We start from the raw sequence: 13,919 nt of genomic DNA, 5'->3' as shown, positions 1-13,919 counted from the left end.
GTTGTAGATCCGTGACCAAGAAACTACAATGAAGACTGTCAAAGAAGAGAATTATCACGACACAACTTGGTTTTGTGTGTGTGTGTGTGTGTGTGTGTGTGTGTGTGTGTGTGTGCATGATATGGAAAACCTTCCAAAAATCTTGTTTTTAAGTCTCCGGAGGGCTGCCCTGTGGTCAGACTCCATGTTAGATGTCGTCAAACAGCTGTAATGGACTCCAGGTCTGGTTCCTCTGGTGGACACCACACTTTACTGCTGCTCACCAGTCATCAGACCTTGCATCTCTGGTGCCTCCTTTGTGGCTGCGGGGACCAACAAAAGCCATCAGTTACACACAAACGAGTTACTGGCGGTCATAAAAAAAAAAAATCAAAAATGCAAGGAAGGATGACGTTGATGTCTGATGAACATCACATATAAATGATTTTAAATACTAAATGTAGCATGAAAGTGTATCGCTGAACAGAATATTTTCAAATGTAATTTATGTTTTCCATTGCCATCCTGGGTGGCCACATAGTGTATAGAGTTGTAGGAGTCAGTGAAAATACATGATTTGGCGCTGCAGTTCAGGCATCAGAGAAGACAACCTATTCCTGATAAACTGACCTTTACATTAAAAACACATTTCAACAGAACTGTATAAAAAAGCTCTTTTTGTCATCATTATTTTTTGATAGCACTTCTGCATTGCAGGTAAATGATACTGGAGGATTCCCCAGTGTGTTGTTTGCCCTTCTTGTGACTTGAGGCTGTCGACTGAATTGCCCTTTGGGGATTAATAAAGTTGTTTGAATCTTGAGTCTTGAATCAAACAGGCTCTGGTTCTGGGTCCACTCATTGTGCTACAACCTGCTGGGTCTCCAACACCAACATGCTTTGTGTCAAAGAAACTTACAGGAGACGCCAGAGTCCTGGCTGGGGATGGATTCGTTTGATGCTGCTGGGAAAGAAAAAAAAACGTTGTTTGATATGTGTATCTAATAAAAACCAAATAATTCTTATGTCAAACTTCCTTTTTCCAGTGCTACTCTTTCTTTGTAAACAAGGTGCAAACTCTTTATGTAAAAGTCCTGAAGTCTGAAGTATTGTTTACACCTTTATTCTAATTTCAACTCAATAAACAAAAGGAGAAAACTGCTGACTCACATTTTCTCAAGGGGATTGAGGTGGCTTGAACACCCACGCTGGAACTCACTGTGAACACACACACACACACACACACACACACACACACACACACACACACACACACACACACACACACACACACACAGTCATGTGGATGAATCATGTTAAAGAGTTCATTTTTAATCTGCAGTGTGATTTAAATAAATAAATCAAAGATGCAAAAAGTGGGCGGCAATCATGTCTGATAGCGAATCGCTGCCCGTAATTACAGTGATGACATTTTCTCATGCTGCTGCCCATGTATGTGGAATGATAAGCAAATTTTGGCAGCAGAAGAAAAATAAAAAATAATTTCTTCAGGTTGTTGTGTGCTTAAGTGACTACTGGAAGAAAGAAAGAAAAAAAACACCTGTTGTTCTTCACACACACAGACTAAATAACTCACCTGATCCATTTGGACTGGGCTTTTGAACTGTGAAAGCAGACAAGCATTGAATCAATTAGTAATTCATGTAAAGACAACATTAAAATCATTATTAAAAATGATGATATAAAGGCAATCAGGCCAGTCAAACAGACTCAACCAGTTCACTCTGACTTCCTGCAGGACAGTGACAATGAAGGACAAGACAGAGGGGTAGATCCTCAAAAAAGGGCGCGCAGCGCTAAAATGCGGCGCATTTTGCGGCGGGATTGCGCCCGCAATTTGCGCCACAGATGCGGGTATCCACAAAGGTTTTTGCGCTAATGACATGCAGGCGCAAACACGCCCACGAATGCGGCACCTGAAAGAGATGCGAATGTTGCGGTCTGGCAACCTGAGAGCAGTTTGCGCCAAAGGTTGTTCGTGAGTGCATGTGTTTGACAGCGAAACTCTGCTAGGATAAAAAGCGCTCCTGTGCGCGCCTGGCATTACGATGCAAGACGCGTTTGTCACCAACACCTGAGTACCATTTGTATTTTTCACAGCCTATCTAAAATATTGGCATATATACTGTAGTCTATGCCTATCTATGTATAAGATTTGGGGAGCCATATATATATTTCAGGCTTTTCAGAGAGGAAAGTTTCACTCAGAAGCCAGAAACACTCTGACAGACAGAAGCTGCGCCTGGTTTTGGCTGGCGGTCTTTCCGTCTGTCAAACTGCGTGCGGACACGAGCGCAAACTCTTTCTGGATCTGCCGCTGTTTGAATGAGGCATATTTGCATAGAAGCGGCGTGTCCTTTTGCGCGTAATGACTCATTTAAATACATTCAAATGAATCTGGCGCAACCCTGCCGCTACCTGCGCCTCGGCGCATTTTCTGCCAATTTTCACGTTTGCGTCCCCTCTGTGGATCGGAATCACCGTTTTTGGCGCTGTTTACATGGATTTTCTGGCGCAAAAGCCGCGCAATCGCTTTGAGGATCTACCCCAGAGTGTCAGCTGAGGGCTCAGGAATAATTTATCCACATGATGATTGACAGGACACATTATCAACACTGTGACACTAACATAAAACAATAACACACTTTTGAACACTAACTTCAGCACTCTGTCTTTGGGGCTTAGTGTCAAACAACTATTTCATGTTTTGATGAGTGGCAACAGGTGGTGCTCACCAGACTTCTTCATTCTTTTGACCAGGAATACACCAACAACCACCGCCAGGATCAGGACGACCACGACACCCACGCCACCTCCAATCAAGCCCATTGAAGTCCCAGTAGGTTCGTCCTCTGAAACACACAGTTGCAGCAGGTCAACTCACATCTTCATTGGCTTACTTTTTATCCACACCGACTTCCTATTGGCTCCTGACTTCAGGCCTGGTGAGGGATTTGTTCCCATCCTCACACTCACCTCCAACCATAAATACATAATAACAAATAATATATATAGCTAGATAGCTAGATAGACTCAGTAAATGTGTGCAGGTGCACTACTGTGGTGTTTGCTGGGTTGCTAGATGGAGCCAGTGTCACCACTCAGAAGGTCCCTCAGTGCTGCAGAGCTGCAGAAGATGAAGGCAGATGTTCCTCCTCACTGTGTCTCTTACCCCAAACCTTCTTGAGGGAGTGTTTGGTTGCAACATCAAACACTTCGCAGGTGTAGATGGATTTGTCACTCTTGAGAATCTCCACGTGCACTGTCCTCTGGAAGGTCTCATCTTCATTCGGAAGGACTTCCCCGGTGGTTAACCCGTCCTGCCTGGTCAGAATGCGGCCGTCTTGTTTGATTTGCACCACGGTGTCTTCTGAGATGAAACTAGTGGCCATACACACCAGGATGGTGTTGGCCTCCACTTTGGCGTTCCTCTTGTAGGTGTACACTTCAGGGGGAGCTGCAAAGACAAGACTCATTAGCCCATCAGCGTCACACATCCGAGTGGTGGACTGTGAACATCTTGTGTTAGCATACAGGCTGATACGCGGTTGTCCTGTTCACAATTCACAAACTCCTCCAGGAAGTCCAGGCACTCTTTCTCCAGGTAGCCTTTGGTGTACTCCTTCAGCACCCTGACTCCATCCCACTTTGCCTTCGTTGGCTGCGCAACATTTGAAGAAGCCACCCACACATCGGTGGCGTCATCGAAAGACAGGAAGTCCTGTCCATCCCAGCTGTACCTGTCCATCACCTGTGCCAGCGTCATCTTGCTACCTGGATGCATTTCGCCCTCACAGCCGTGCAGCCACTGCAGAATGTGGGAATCTGGAATCACAGTGAAAACAGATGAGGTGCAACACTCAGGTTGCTCCATCATACGGGTCCCAGTTCATCTCAGACCAACTGCAATGATCAGCTGTCCCAACATCTACAACTGGCAGATCTTACCCGTGTCGTTTTCTCGCGTCCGTTTCAGCAGAATGTCGATGTTGATTTTGAACCACTCGTGTTTGCTCTTCCGGGACTCGGAGCCTTTGGACCAGTAGTCTGCAGGTTTGAGTCTTTTAATCCAGGGTTGCCGGGGGACCTTCGTCTGAGTCGTACTGTCGTAGTAGTCGATCATCCTGCCGTCCAGCAGACCCATGGCTGTGAACTCATGGATGCCCTGGATTCCACTGGGTTTGGAGACGGCCGTGTAGATGTAGGAGAGGGAGTGTCTCTCTGAGGATCACAAAGGTAAACAGTCACACCACGCAGACAAGTGTCACATTTAATTTGCAAAACAAAGGTTCTCAATAGCTTCTCATTATGTAACCTGAACAAACATGAGCCTCAACAAAAATATAAACATGTCATTGTTGTGATTCTATATTTAGTTTAATGCATTATAGCAGTGAGAGTTAGTATATTAGCAAATATTGTATGTATGTGTTAGAAGTATTATAGTTAGTTAAATGTTTAAATGTAATGAATGTCAATACATGTAGTCCTCTTATAATCATTTGCCCATTCTTATCAGTACCATTCAGAACCTCGGAGTAAAGACAGATACTGTTTGACTGATTAAGCCTCAGGAACAGTGACTTGGGGTGATCAAAGTTGGGGTGAACACAGAAACTGCATTTGCTACCCCCATAAAGTTTGTGACCCTTTCAGGCACGGGAACACAAACTTTTCACCTCAGGGTTTTATGGCAGGAAAGTTTCCAGCAGACCAGATCAAGAGGAGGATGGACTATTTGGCTCCCGGCCAAATAAGGACTTGTTTCCTGCCACAGATTAGCCTAAAACGGGGAAGGCTACACCACCGGACAGCCAATAAGGAGGACGACATGGAAGAAGACATCTACATATTTTATTACTGTTTGTTTCTGTATTTAAGATGGCGTAAGGGACAGATAGATCAGACTTGGCATCTGATAACACATTGTTGTTGTTAGGGTTAAGCCTCCGGAGCTCTGTACCAAGTATCTTGTTTTTTCTGTTCCTAAAACTTCTTAAGATTTCACTTGTCTACTATTCTCTTCATTCAACGAACACGCGGTTTGGTAGCATGAGATTGGATAAAAGAACCAAACCAACATCATCCACCTTCCACAGAAATAATTATTGCAATCATTGACCCCGATGCATGCAGTAACCTGCATGGTAAGAAAATAAACCAAGTAGTGGTGTTTCAAACCGTTTAGATTTCACACAATCTCAAACACATACAGTAAAGATACTCTAGCTACTCTAAGCAACTCCGTCACAACAAATGTTATTACTGACGACAGTATTAACAAATGAAGACCTGTTAATCTGTCACCGTTGACGGTGAATAGGGAAATGAACAAGGAGGAAGACAGAAATGTGTTTTGTTTTTGTTTTTTTTTTAAGTTAAGAATTAAATCGAAATGTCAGCTTTATTACCAATTAGCGATCTGGCAACAATATATTTATGAATGTTGGAAGAAAAACTAGAATAATTCTAACGACGTCACAGTCTCGATAAGTTTCACTTTCGTTTTTAAACGTGGCGCTGTTTAACATCAAAATGAAAGTCCAGAAGCGTTCACTCACCACTGTTCACCGCCAGCAAAGTCCCCAGAAGGACTATGGCAAGCAGCGGTGTCATTTCTCCGCCGCCTCGCTCCTTTCACGTCGGCTGTAAAGTCACTTGTTTTTCACCCGCTGGGTCCGTCTGCTTCTCTACGCCGCCGCCGCCGCCGCCGATGCTGCTGTTGATTTGCGCTCCCTCTTCTGGAACTGGGCGCCCTCCGCGTGCGCGCGCCGCGGCCGCTCTCGAACGTTCCAAAATTAAAAGTCGCGCGAACTATGGTCGTTCTATGGTCTATGGTCGTTCTCGACACCAGCCGACGGTCAAAAGTGACGACGAGTAACAGAAAACCTGAACACATGACGTTTGCTGTGTTGTCTGAGTCTTGACTAAAACCAACTTTTCAAGACTGGAGCGTGCACAGTCTCTCTCTCTCTCTCTCTCTCTCTCTCTCTCTCTCTCTCTCTCTCTCTCTCTCTCTCTCTCTCTCTATGCCGCATTTGATTACCGCGACTGGCGCGATATTATGATTTAGCGTACGTTACGCTCAACGTCATTCCGTGCGGCAGGTAAAAAAAAAGGTGGTGTTGTCCCGGGTGTTCCAAGTCCATCGCAAGCCGATCAGAGCCGATTATCACCCGGGTCGCTTGCCGGGTTGGTTGACCCGTTTTGTCGCGCAACAGCGCGGCTCGGTGAGCAGATTCCACTGCCACGAAACTGCAGGCTTCAATTTACCGACGCCTTACACATGTGATGGCATGGAGACTGTGCATTGTAGCAACATCAGTCCCCTCAGAGAGAATCTTCTCCAAAACAGGGCAGATATTTACAGAGAGAAGAAACAGGATCAGCCGCACAAAGATGAGGCTCTTGGTTTTTCTCAATGTCAATCTTCACTAAAGGACAAAACTGTTATCTGAATGCTGATTTTTTTTCTTCTTTTTGTTTTACACATTTTAATTTATATTTTGTTGTGTGAGTTTCTGTAAGCGTATGTTGTTTGACTTTACATTTGTTTAGTAGTAAAAAAAAACAACTAAACGTTTAAAATTGGTAATAGTTATTTAAGTTAATTTGTAAATAGTTTAACATTTGTTTTTTGCACTTTCTGTCTTAGTTTTTATCACTCTGTAGAGTGTATAAATAAAGGTGTGTTTATATTATAAACATTGGATATAATCCATGTTTCTTTTTTTTACATTAGTAATTCATTTTACGCATAATCTTTTTTTTACTGTTGGTAATAAATTATTTTAGGCACCAAAAAATTTGAAGAGCCGTTTGGGAGCCGAAAGAGCCGGTTCTTTTTAGTGAGCCGAGCCAAAAGAGCCAGTTCTCTAAAAGGAGCCGGAATGCCCATCACTAGTTGCTAGGCAGAACAGAGTCGAACAGGTTTCAGCCCTGCCGCGACAGATGGCTTGGCTTCAGGGGCCAATCAAAATAATCAATTTATACCGTTTTGTGTTTCTACTTTTATTGACATAGGCATAGTCTCTCATAGTCACAAGGTTTGGAACACCCCCAGGGCACTGGTAATGATCAGCAAATATACATCAAAGCACTAGATATAGTAACATTCAATACATTTATAAGTTCAACTCAATGTAATAGGTCCAACATATAAATGTAATGTAACAAATATAACAACACAACATAATATGATGATCTGATTCCAACACCTTCTAATCATGACAGCGGTCGTAAAGTCTGGAGCGAACAGAAGCGCCAGCGTTTTCTCTTTTTGAAATCAGACAAACTAAAAACATACAAAGGTTCAAGTTCGTCGTACAAGCAACCACACTCATATTCATATTGTAACATTCCTGACCTTTGTGGGGGGCGAACATGTTACACTTCCCCTTTCAGAGGACGACAGACCACAGAAAAGTGTGTGTGCTTTGTGCAGGGCTGTGGGGATGTTTGGAGAGACGTGTGCGACCGTCTCTTTCTTGGTGTGAGTTCAGGAGAAATCAAATGTGCCTGCCCGTTAATTGACGGCAACAAAAATAAAGTGTTCTGTCAGAACTTTCTGGCGATTGAGGTGTGTACGTTATAATATCGGACTATCTATTGCGCAAATTGCTGTTAGGTTACTAGAGCGCAATTTGTGCTTCTGACTCCTCAGGTGCCGCATTTCAGGGGGTTTCTGTGCCTGCATATCATTCGTGCAAAAAACTTTTGGGGGTATGACGCAAAAGCGGCGGAGATTACGGCCGCAAAATTCGCCGCATGGCCGTCAGTGTCTAGAGGGTTAAATGAGAGATCCTGTGAGAACCTGTGAGAACCTGTGTTCTCGTAAAATTCCCGTTTACCGCAGTTTCCTGATGAATTAAATGTGCCGAACATGAAATGATCCCTACTTCTTAAATTGGCAACCTCGACACGCTTTCACCAAATGTCTTTTTGTCCCATTGAAATTTACGAATTATTTTGTTTGCTTTCAGTTTTACTGGATTTAAAGCTGTGTGGTCACGCATGTCTTAACCCTTTAGGCGCCATTGGTCGCACAATTGCGACAAGCGTCATTGCTGAATTAAAGAGGCCATAGCGGCAAATATGGTGCAAAAAGTAGTTACCACTTTACACCAGGAGATGGCAGATACCTGTGGCTTCAATCTGAGTAGCATTTGTCGGGGTGTTTATATTCAGATTTTGGAGTATAAAGACAGAGAAAGCCCACCTCAGCTGAGGAGACGAGGAAGTGGTTGTAGTGGGAGCAGAGAGAGAGAGAGAGAGAGAGAGAGAGAGAGAGAGAGAGAGGGGGGGGGGGGGGGGGGGAAGCAGGAGTGCTCAAAACACCGCTAATGGTGACGGAGGGCGCGGGGAATTAGCGATCAACGTGGTAGAAGCTATGGGAGGAAACGCCCAGCCAGTGCCGGTGGAGGCAGCAGGGATGTTCGTGGTCACCCTGTAAATTACAGTGATGATGGCTGGGTCTGTTTGAGAGATGTGGAAAATTATCAAAAGTGGATAAAACATTTTGATGAGCCTGTGTGGGGTATTGTGGAGACTGACATACAGATCCCTGAGCTCTGACATAATACAAAACAAACAACCCCGCAAAAAATGTACTCCTTTCACAAAGTTTGGGTCATACTGAAGATTTTTCTCAATTACAGTATGGCTTTATCTCTAACCAATTTGAAGTCACAGCCATTTGAGTATTTTCTTGAAAAAAATTCTGGCGCTTAAAGGGTTAAGTCTTTGATTTGCCTTGTTGTAAAAAAAACAAAACAGTGACACATAAATCAGTTAGCCTTGATGGTTGTAGATCCGTGACCAAGAAACTACAATGAAGACTGTCAAAGAAGAGAATTATCACGACACAACTTGGTTTTGTGTGTGTGTGTGTGTGTGTGTGTGTGTGTGTGTGTGCATGATATGGAAAACCTTCCAAAAATCTTGTTTTTAAGTCTCCAGAGGGCTGCCCTGTGGTCAGACTCCATGTTAGATGTCGTCAAACAGCTGTAATGGACTCCAGGTCTGGTTCCTCTGGTGGACACCACACTTTACTGCTGCTCACCAGTCATCAGACCTTGCATCTCTGGTGCCTCCTTTGTGGCTGCGGGGACCAACAAAAGCCATCAGTTACACACAAACGAGTTACTGGCGGTCATAAAAAAAAATAATCAAAAATGCAAGGAAGGATGACGTTGATGTCTGATGAACATCACATATAAATGATTTTAAATACTAAATGTAGCATGAAAGTGTATCGCTGAACAGAATATTTTCAAATGTAATTTATGTTTTCCATTGCCATCCTGGGTGGCCACATAGTGTATAGAGTTGTAGGAGTCAGTGAAAATACATGATTTGGCGCTGCAGTTCAGGCATCAGAGAAGACAACCTATTCCTGATAAACTGACCTTTACATTAAAAACACATTTCAACAGAACTGTATAAAAAAGCTCTTTTTGTCATCATTATTTTTTGATAGCACTTCTGCATTGCAGGTAAATGATACTGGAGGATTCCCCAGTGTGTTGTTTGCCCTTCTTGTGACTTGAGGCTGTCGACTGAATTGCCCTTTGGGGATTAATAAAGTTGTTTGAATCTTGAGTCTTGAATCAAACAGGCTCTGGTTCTGGGTCCACTCATTGTGCTACAACCTGCTGGGTCTCCAACACCAACATGCTTTGTGTCAAAGAAACTTACAGGAGACGCCAGAGTCCTGGCTGGGGATGGATTCGTTTGATGCTGCTGGGAAAGAAAAAAAAATGTTGTTTGATATGTGTATCTAATAAAAACCAAATAATTCTTATGTCAAACTTCCTTTTTCCAGTGCTACTCTTTCTTTGTAAACAAGGTGCAAACTCTTTATGTAAAAGTCCTGAAGTCTGAAGTATTGTTTACACCTTTATTCTAATTTCAACTCAATAAACAAAAGGAGAAAACTGCTGACTCACATTTTCTCAAGGGGATTGAGGTGGCTTGAACACCCACGCTGGAACTCACTGTGAACACACACACACACACACACACACACACACACACACACACACACACACACACACACACACACACACACACAGTCATGTGGATGAATCATGTTAAAGAGTTCATTTTTAATCTGCAGTGTGATTTAAATAAATAAATCAAAGATGCAAAAAGTGGGCGGCAATCATGTCTGATAGCGAATCGCTGCCCGTAATTACAGTGATGACATTTTCTCATGCTGCTGCCCATGTATGTGGAATGATAAGCAAATTTTGGCAGCAGAAGAAAAATAAAAAATAATTTCTTCAGGTTGTTGTGTGCTTAAGTGACTATTGGAAGAAAGAAAGAAAAAAAACACCTGTTGTTCTTCACACACACAGACTAAATAACTCACCTGATCCATTTGGACTGGGCTTTTGAACTGTGAAAGCAGACAAGCATTGAATCAATTAGTAATTCATGTAAAGACAACATTAAAATCATTATTAAAAATGATGATATAAAGGCAATCAGGCCAGTCAAACAGACTCAACCAGTTCACTCTGACTTCCTGCAGGACAGTGACAATGAAGGACAAGACAGAGGGGTAGATCCTCAAAAAAGGGCGCGCAGCGCTAAAATGCGGCGCATTTTGCGGCGGGATTGCGCCCGCAATTTGCGCCACAGATGCGGGTATCCACAAAGGTTTTTGCGCTAATGACATGCAGGCGCAAACACGCCCACGAATGCGGCACCTGAAAGAGATGCGAATGTTGCGGTCTGGCAACCTGAGAGCAGTTTGCGCCAAAGGTTGTTCGTGAGTGCATGTGTTTGACAGCGAAACTCTGCTAGGATAAAAAGCGCTCCTGTGAGCGCCTGGCATTACGATGCAAGACGCGTTTGTCACCAACACCTGAGTACCATTTGTATTTTTCACAGCCTATCTAAAATATTGGCATATATACTGTAGTCTATGCCTATCTATGTATAAGATTTGGGGAGCCATATATATATTTCAGGCTTTTCAGAGAGGAAAGTTTCACTCAGAAGCCAGAAACACTCTGACAGACAGAAGCTGCGCCTGGTTTTGGCTGGCGGTCTTTCCGTCTGTCAAACTGCGTGCGGACACGAGCGCAAACTCTTTCTGGATCTGCCGCTGTTTGAATGAGGCATATTTGCATAGAAGCGGCGTGTCCTTTTGCGCGTAATGACTCATTTAAATACATTCAAATGAATCTGGCGCAACCCTGCCGCTACCTGCGCCTCGGCGCATTTTGCGCCGATTTTCACGTTTGCGTCCCCTCTGTGGATCGGAATCACCGTTTTTGGCGCTGTTTACATGGATTTTCTGGCGCAAAAGCCGCGCAATCGCTTTGAGGATCTACCCCAGAGTGTCAGCTGAGGGCTCAGGAATAATTTATCCACATGATGATTGACAGGACACATTATCAACACTGTGACACTAACATAAAACAATAACACACTTTTGAACACTAACTTCAGCACTCTGTCTTTGGGGCTTAGTGTCAAACAACTATTTCATGTTTTGATGAGTGGCAACAGGTGGTGCTCACCAGACTTCTTCATTCTTTTGACCAGGAATACACCAACAACCACTGCCAGGATCAGGACGACCACGACACCCACGCCACCTCCAATCAAGCCCATTGAAGTCCCAGTAGGTTCGTCCTCTGAAACACACAGTTGCAGCAGGTCAACTCACATCTTCATTGGCTTACTTTTTATCCACACCGACTTCCTATTGGCTCCTGACTTCAGGCCTGGTGAGGGATTTGTTCCCATCCTCACACTCACCTCCAACCATAAATACATAATAACAAATAATATATATAGCTAGATAGCTAGATAGACTCAGTAAATGTGTGCAGGTGCACTACTGTGGTGTTTGCTGGGTTGCTAGATGGAGCCAGTGTCACCACTCAGAAGGTCCCTCAGTGCTGCAGAGCTGCAGAAGATGAAGGCAGATGTTCCTCCTCACTGTGTCTCTTACCCCAAACCTTCTTGAGGGAGTGTTTGGTTGCAACATCAAACACTTCGCAGGTGTAGATGGATTTGTCACTCTTGAGAATCTCCACGTGCACCGTCCTCTGGAAGGTCTCATCTTCATTCGGAAGGACTTCCCCGGTGGTTAACCCGTCCTGCCTGGTCAGAATGCGGCCGTCTTGTTTGATTTGCACCACGGTGTCTTCTGAGATGAAACTAGTGGCCATACACACCAGGATGGTGTTGGCCTCCAGTTTGGCGTTCCTCTTGTAGGTGTACACTTCAGGGGGAGCTGCAAAGACAAGACTCATTAGCCCATCAGCGTCACACATCCGAGTGGTGGACTGTGAACATCTTGTGTTAGCATACAGGCTGATACGCGGTTGTCCTGTTCACAATTCACAAACTCCTCCAGGAAGCCCAGGCACTCTTTCTCCAGGTAGCCTTTGGTGTACTCCTTCAGCACCCTGACTCCATCCCACTTTGCCTTCGTTGGCTGCGCAACGTTTGAAGAAGCCACCCACACATTGCTGGCGTCATCGAAAGACAGGAAGTCCTGTCCATCCCAGCTGTACCTGTCCATCACCTGTGCCAGCGTCATCTCGCTACCTGGATGCATTTCGCCCTTACAGCCGTGCAGCCACTGCAGAATGTGGGAATCTGGAATCACAGTGAAAACAGATGAGGTGCAACACTCAGGTTGCTCCATCATACGGGTCCCAGTTCATCTCAGACCAACTGCAATGATCAGCTGTCCCAACATCTACAACTGGCAGATCTTACCCGTGTCGTTTTCTCGCGTCCGTTTCAGCAGAATGTCGATGTTGATTTTGAACCACTCGTGTTTGCTCTTCCGGGACTCGGAGCCTTTGGACCAGTAGTCTGCAGGTTTGAGTCTTTTAATCCAGGGTTGCCGGGGGACCTTCTTCTGAGTCGTACTGTCGTAGTAGTCGATCATCCTGCCGTCCAGCAGACCCATGGCTGTGAACTCATGGATGCCCTGGATTCCACTGGGTTTGGAGACGGCCGTGTAGATGTAGGAGAGGGAGTGTTTCTCTGTGGATCACAAAGGTAAACAGTCACACCACGCAGACAAGTGTCACATTTAATTTGCAAAACAAAGGTTCTCAATAGCTTCTCATTATGTAACCTGAACAAACATGAGCCTCAACAAAAATATAAACATGTCATCCACCTTCCACAGAAATAATTATTGCAATCATTGACCCCGATGCATGCAGTAACCTGCATGGTAAGAAAATAAACCAAGTAGTGGTGTTTCAAACCGTTTAGATTTCACACAATCTCAAACACATACAGTAAAGATACTCTAGCTACTCTAAGCAACTCCGTCACAACAAATGTTATTACTGACGACAGTATTAACAAATGAAGACCTGTTAATCTGTCACCGTTGACGGTGAATAGGGAAATGAACAAGGAGGAAGACAGAAATGTGTTTTGTTTTTGTTTTTTTTTAAAGTTAAGAATTAAATCGAAATGTCAGCTTTATTACCAATTAGCGATCTGGCAGCAATATATTTATGAACGTTGGAAGAAAAACTAGAATAATTCTAACGACGTCACAGTCTCGATAAGTTTCACTTTCGTTTTTAAACGTGGCGCTGTTTAACATCAAAATGAAAGTCCAGAAGCGTTCACTCACCACTGTTCACCGCCAGCAAAGTCCCCAGAAGGACTATGGCAAGCAGCGGTGTCATTTCTCCGCCGCCTCGCTCCTTTCACGTCGGCTGTAAAGTCACTTGTTTTTCACCCGCCGCCGATGCTGCTGTTGATTTCCGCCCCTTCTTCCGGAACTCGGGACGCCCTCCGCGTGCACGCGCCCCGTGTCGCAACCCGATCTGAGTACTTGCTCAAAGTGAGTCGCGCAGGCGCAGTTGATGCGGAAGTGGAATGCGCATGCGCGGATTTATCAGACGTTTTCCGACACGTTCCTG

At 44.3% G+C, this 13,919-nt stretch overlaps 2 protein-coding genes across 5 annotated transcripts; both read right to left on the bottom strand.

Annotated features, from left to right (window-relative positions):
- Positions 1–5,817, bottom strand: LOC142900145 (H-2 class I histocompatibility antigen, L-D alpha chain-like). 3 transcript variants are annotated; one of them, XM_076044259.1, is made up of 9 exons: positions 5,562–5,817; positions 3,949–4,221; positions 3,535–3,825; positions 3,173–3,457; positions 2,736–2,852; positions 1,577–1,603; positions 1,150–1,197; positions 899–943; positions 1–302 (listed from the first exon to the last, which is right to left on the bottom strand). In XM_076044259.1, exons 1-9 carry the CDS (start codon positions 5,614–5,616, stop codon positions 250–252), a joined length of 1,194 nt encoding a protein of 397 aa, XP_075900374.1. In that variant the 5' UTR covers positions 5,617–5,817; the 3' UTR covers positions 1–249. The 3 variants fall into 3 exon arrangements, with proteins under 3 accessions (XP_075900374.1, XP_075900375.1, XP_075900376.1); XM_076044260.1 differs by having other exon boundaries at positions 899–940; XM_076044261.1 differs by lacking the exons at positions 1–302; positions 899–943; positions 1,150–1,197; positions 1,577–1,603 and adding an exon at positions 1,686–1,732 and having other exon boundaries at positions 5,562–5,815.
- A 2,938-nt stretch (positions 5,818–8,755) lies between these two features.
- On the bottom strand, positions 8,756–13,788 carry LOC142900147 (major histocompatibility complex class I-related protein 1-like). Of its 2 annotated transcripts, none has more exons than XM_076044262.1 (9): positions 13,628–13,788; positions 12,745–13,017; positions 12,331–12,621; positions 11,969–12,253; positions 11,532–11,648; positions 10,373–10,399; positions 9,948–9,995; positions 9,697–9,741; positions 8,756–9,100 (listed from the first exon to the last, which is right to left on the bottom strand). In XM_076044262.1, the coding sequence occupies exons 1-9, from the start codon at positions 13,680–13,682 to the stop codon at positions 9,048–9,050; spliced, it is 1,194 nt and encodes a 397-aa protein (XP_075900377.1). In that variant the 5' UTR covers positions 13,683–13,788; the 3' UTR covers positions 8,756–9,047. The 2 variants fall into 2 exon arrangements, with proteins under 2 accessions (XP_075900377.1, XP_075900378.1); XM_076044263.1 differs by having other exon boundaries at positions 9,697–9,738.
- Between the last annotated feature and the right edge of the window lie 131 nt (positions 13,789–13,919).

This window comes from Nelusetta ayraudi, unplaced genomic scaffold (assembly GCF_046127955.1).
Source record: "Nelusetta ayraudi isolate G7.1 ecotype Tasmania unplaced genomic scaffold, CSIRO-AGI_Nayr_v1 ptg000079l, whole genome shotgun sequence".
NCBI lineage: Eukaryota > Metazoa > Chordata > Actinopteri > Tetraodontiformes > Monacanthidae > Nelusetta > Nelusetta ayraudi.
The sequence above is the reverse complement of the archived record's forward strand: the minus strand, read 5'-3'. Positions and strand labels throughout refer to the sequence as shown.

Coding starts and splice junctions, on each gene's coding strand:
- LOC142900145 (XM_076044259.1), bottom strand. CDS start 5,616: ATGACACCGCTGCTTGCCATAGTCCTTCTGGGGACTTTGCTGGCGGTG. Junction 4,222..5,561: donor TTTGCTGGCGGTGAACAGTG/GTGAGTGAACGC, acceptor TGTGATCCTCAG/AGAGACACTCCCTCTCCTAC. Junction 944..1,149: donor CTCAATCCCCTTGAGAAAAT/GTGAGTCAGCAG, acceptor TTTCTTTCCCAG/CAGCATCAAACGAATCCATC.
- LOC142900147 (XM_076044262.1), bottom strand. CDS start 13,682: ATGACACCGCTGCTTGCCATAGTCCTTCTGGGGACTTTGCTGGCGGTG. Junction 12,254..12,330: donor GGACAACCGCGTATCAGCCT/GTATGCTAACAC, acceptor TTGTCTTTGCAG/CTCCCCCTGAAGTGTACACC. Junction 9,996..10,372: donor GCCCAGTCCAAATGGATCAG/GTGAGTTATTTA, acceptor GTGTGTTCACAG/TGAGTTCCAGCGTGGGTGTT.